At 38.1% G+C, this 5,218-nt stretch overlaps 1 protein-coding gene across 1 annotated transcript; it reads left to right on the top strand.

Annotated features, from left to right (window-relative positions):
• Positions 1-385: 385 nt before the first annotated feature.
• LOC125849806 (uncharacterized) lies at positions 386-829 on the top strand (the record flags this gene model as incomplete). The annotated part of the gene is made up of 1 exon (XM_049529777.1): positions 386-829. A coding segment is annotated over one exon (444 nt), but the record flags the coding sequence as incomplete, so codon positions are not given.
• Positions 830-5,218: the final 4,389 nt, after the last annotated feature.

Genomic DNA, 5,218 nt, shown 5'->3' with positions numbered 1-5,218 from the left:
ATTAATTAAAAAATCGACTAAATAGGTTCTTCACGCGCGCTCAATAAGTGTATTACACTCACTATGCCATGTAAGCAAAAAGTGTCAAAATGACACAGCGAGACCCTACATGAGGTGTCTAAAATGAACATCACCCACTTGAGGTGCCTAAGTGAAATTTCATGCCAAATTTAAGGGGCCACCGATGGGTTAGGCCAAGAGGAAATAGTGATTTGCCCCAATACCTCGGGAAAGGGGATTCAAGTAGATCAAGAGAAGGTTGATGTCATTGCAAGATTCCGACCTCCGATCTAGGTAAAGAGGGTCCATAGTTTCTTAGGTCACGTGGGGGTTCTGTAGGCAGTTTATCAAAGATTTCTCTATAGTGTCTCTTCCACTGTGCAAGTTGTTGGAGAAAGAAAGTGTGTTTGATTTTGATGCAACTTGTGTGAAGGTATTCTCTTGTCTTAAAGAGAAGCTCATTTCGACTTTGACTATTGTGGCTCCATATTGGAGTCTTCAATTTAGACTCGTGTGTGATGATAGCAGGTTGGCTCTAGGTGTTGTTCTTGGCCAAAGGAAAAACAAACTATTTTACCTGGATTACTATGCTAGCAACACATTGAATGGGCCCAAAGAAATTACAAAACAAGAATTATTTGTTGTTGTTTATGCATTCGAGAAGTTCATGGCCTATCTTCTAGGTACCAAAGTGGTCGTGCACACAGACCATGCTACAATTAGGCATCTAATGGCCAAGAAAGAAGCGAAACAGAGATTGATCTTATGGGTACTACTATACCAAGAGTTCAACTTTGAGGTCAAGGACCAGAAAGGCTCTAAAAATTAAGTGGAAGACCATTTGTGGCACCTTAAATCTAATGTGGTGTTGGCTGATGAAAGGGACAATGAAAAGTCCTTTCCAGACGAGTTGGTGATGGCAATTTTTGATGTTGCTAGTATGTTGATTATGTTAATTATGTTGTATGTGGGATCAATCCTGAAGGGATGCGTGGGTACAAATTGAAGAAGTTTTTCTTTGATGTGAAAAGGTTATTTTTGGGATGAACTGTATTTGTTTAGAGAGTGTGTTGATCACATAATCTGAAGGTGTATTTCGGAAGTTGATGTGAAGGCCATCCTTGAAGCTTGCCATGCATCACCGATAGGTAGGCATCATGGCGGGGTTCATAAAACGTCTAACGTGCTATAAAGTGGATAATATTAGCCATCCTTATATGATGATGCTAACATGTTCTCTAAGGTATTCACATAATGTCAAAAGAGGAAGTATTTCCTGAAGGCATGAACTTCTCCTTACTCCAATCCTTGATGTAGAACTATTTTATGTTTGGGGATTAGACTTCATGGGGCCATTCATGAGTTCATTTGGGAACAAGTATATTCTTGGGTCTATTAATTATGTGTCAAAGTGTATAGAAGCGGTGGTTTTCCCTACTAATGAAGGGAGATGTGTCAGTCAATAGCTCAAAGAGGTACATTATAAGAGGTTTGGCACTCCCCATGCCATCATTAGCAATGGAGGTTTCCATTTTTGTAATCGACAATTTGAATCACTATTGTGCAAGTATGAGGTGAAGCACAAGGTCGCAACGCCTTATCAGTAGCAAACTAGTGGTCAATTGAGGTGTCGAATTAAGAAATTAAAGGCATATTGGGAAAGACTATGAATGCAAGCCGGACCGATTGGTCAAGAAACCTTGAGGTTGCTATGTAGGAATGTTGATAAACCTTCAAGACCTCTATTGGCATGTTGCTATATCAATTTATCTTTGGTAAATCATGTCACTTGTCGTTAGAACTTGAACACAAAATGTTGTGGGCTTTGAAAACAATGAACTTGAATTGGGATGTTACTTTTAAAGGACACATTGATCAACTTCACGATTTAGAAGAATTTTTGTTAAGGGCATTTGAGAGTTTAGAGTTATATAAGTAGAAATGAAGAGATGGCATGACATCAAAATCTTACAATTGGAGTTTCGAGTAGGTGATTTCATGTTGCATTTTAACTCTTGATTGAGACTTTTCCCGGGACAACTGAAATAAAAATTGTCAGGACCTTTTAAGGTGACTCATATGTTTGAAAATGGAGCAATAAAGATGGAGAGTGAAGATGTAACACCCCATATCCGAAATAGGGAAATAAAACCAATTTCCAAAAGTTGCAGTTGCAACCCACGCCGGCCACCTACGACCCGTAAAAGGGACCACAAATCGTAGGTGTGGTCTGTGGTTTGCCTGCCTAAAAGTGGTCTGAGGGCTCAGGACCACGGCCTGACCTACGAACCATAGGCCAGACCACGGTCCGTGGTTAGAGACCCAAAATCCTAGTCCTAGATGACCAACGACAATCCACCAGGACGGGCCGTAGGTCAGACCACTATCCGTCGACTAGGGTCCGTTGGTGGTCAGCTGGCAGTTAAGTTCACAGGTAGTAGGGTCTTTTCCTAATTAATTAGTTCCTATACTATGTCATTTTGCCGTTCACTAATACCCCTATATAAGTATTTTCAACCCCCAAATTAGTCCATTCACTTCATTCTTCCAAAATCACAAAAGAAGAACTCTTCAAAATATTTCTCTCTCTAGAAACTTGAAGAAGAAGAATAAGGATTCAACCTAGGGTTTCAAGTCAAGTCTCAATTTCTCCAATGAAGGCTAGCATTTGGATTCAAGGTATGATAGTTTTCATCCATGGATTCCTTCCATCCATGGAGTTCCCGAATTCCTTTATTTCTAAAGGTAGAATTCCCCAATTGAGTTAGGGGTTTCTTCAATTACTATGGGTTCTTTTGATTATTAATTTACACGATTGCATTATGGTCTCTCATGCATGAATTGATGAAATACTATGATTTTATGATGAATTCCCCCATGGACCCATGTAATCCCTATGTTTTCAAGTTATGAATCATATGATAAGGGATTTTGATATTAAAGGAAGAGTTTTATGAAATTAAGCATGTAATGCAAGCTTTACTTGAATTATGATGAAATCCATATCTAACCCATGTTTTCTAAGCATTGATGATTAAAAGTGGGTTTTGAACCTCAAGAGGTAAGTTATGGACTTATGCATTTTGTTATGAAATCTATGCAAATGTTTTAAGGGTGCTTTGAGAATAAAGTACCAATGATGATGTTGTTGTTAGGTTGCTGAAATGATATTCTCATAAACGCATACTAGAATGATGTGAAATATTTTCTCACATAGTAAGGATTCTTAGGTTGAAAGGCTTTCTCACCTAATTGAATCAAAGATTAAAAGCTATTATAAAAGGATCATGGACGGAGAAAGGTTTTCTCACGCATGGTCTAAGAAGCTATCCTAATGAATCTAGTTTGGATTGGTTATGCTAGGGTACCTTTCCATGAATAATAAGGGCAAGTAAGAAATGACTATTTCGTGAGATTTATGCTTAGCACCGAGAGGATATTGATAATGCGATGTATGCTCTCCCATGGTAGAGGTCGGGTTTCTAGAAGCAATCTCATATCTGCAAGCTCTCTGTTAGCAGAGGTTGGGTTTCTAGTAGCAATATCCTTATCCCTTAACTATGTGCCCCCATAGGTTGATTAGCTAGTGGATCCACTTAAGCTAGAAGTTCATGGTTCTACCTTGGCAAGTAGGACAATCCTTTTCAGTGTGGGAGACACTGGGATCATGTTATAGCTCATATGGTCTCTATGTCGGTTAAGGCTAATTCCCCACATTAATAATGAACTAAGGTTACTTCAAGAAGTATCGCATATGAGTTCAAAGGTTTTAAAGATGATGTTAGCTTGCATTGACCTTGGTTTTATGACTTATGTTTTCTAACTCTCTTATATTATGTTTTAGCTTAGTCAATTGCATGTCATAAAATGAAATGTCCCTTTTAGCATGATTTAAATGTGTTTATGCATGGCTATCATACTTGGTACATTGTTTTGTACTATCACATACTCTTGCCTACATTTCCCCAAATGTAGGGTTAGACAGACAGGTTTACGAGTTTAGTGGCTATTAGTTGAGTTTGAGATTTTCGAGCTTTGGTGAGTCCTCATGCTTCAAGGACGGAGTTTATTATTTCAGTTTCTTTCATGTATTTTCTCTTTTGAACATGATGTATGGCCTAGGCTCAATTTCATTCTATTATATTAGATGGCTATGATGAGACAAAGTGTTTAGACTTTCGTTTTTTATTTTATAAAAATGTTTTGGACTTGGACTATTGTTTTACTCTTATTGTTCTATTTCTTACGTTATGAGAGCTAAGTTGCTTGTATGGGGTCCTTCGGGGTTCTATATGCCATGCTACATCTAGGGGGTACCCTTGGTTCATGACAGAAGGTGGATTTAAGTTCAAAGTCAATAGGCACAGATTGAAATTGTACTTCGAGAAAGGTCCTTCTGTTTGGTTGATCGAAGTTGTGTATTTGGATGGTGCTTGAAAGCATGTCCATGTCGTACCATAAAGTAAACTGGGGTGTTTCTTAGGTGGGAACCCAAATTTTTTGTCATTTTCAATAATGTGTTGATTGTGTAGGTTGAAGTGAAGTACCAAAGTGAGAGGAAAATTGGTAGGCAGATGGCAGAGTCAGCGTGTCACCGAGTGGGATTGGCAAGCCCGTCTTGGCTCTCCTTTTCTAAGTAAAAAATTAGTAGGAGTTATAATTTTTGGCGAGGAAATAGCATTTTGGCGAGCTCACTGTTCTTGAAGATAAAAACTATACAAGGCTTATATGATTTTGGCGAGTGAATCTCTTTTTGACGAGTCTCTGAATTAGTTTGACAACCTCTATCGTGCTCGTCGAATTGACTTTCGCATTTTTCATTTATCTCAGGTGTCTTTGATGAGCTCAATCTATATCAGTGAGTCAACAAATAGGTCGGTGGTGTTAGTCACATCATGTCGAAAAAGTCACCAAGCGAAGAAATAAGGGTCTTTTGAACATTTAAATGTCGATCTTTCAAACTTTTTTTTATATTTATTCTTCCTAGCTTTCATGTAAGCTCTTTTAAGTTTTATCATAATATCAAAACGGTGGTCAAGCTTGGGTTGGATTCTACTTGTGTCAAACTCTTCATCTCATTTGTGTCTCGTGTTTGCAATTTAGAGGTCAGTTTTTCTTATTTATTTTTCACATCTATTGCTAAGAATTCATATGATCATTGTATAAATGGATGAGAGGCCTGTTATTTTGTGAATATTTGCCTTGAATAACTGATGAA

This window comes from Solanum stenotomum, unplaced genomic scaffold, assembly GCF_019186545.1.
Source record: "Solanum stenotomum isolate F172 unplaced genomic scaffold, ASM1918654v1 scaffold11055, whole genome shotgun sequence".
NCBI lineage: Eukaryota > Viridiplantae > Streptophyta > Magnoliopsida > Solanales > Solanaceae > Solanum > Solanum stenotomum.
Note: the sequence above shows the minus strand (reverse complement) of the source record. Positions and strands in the feature narration are given on the sequence as shown.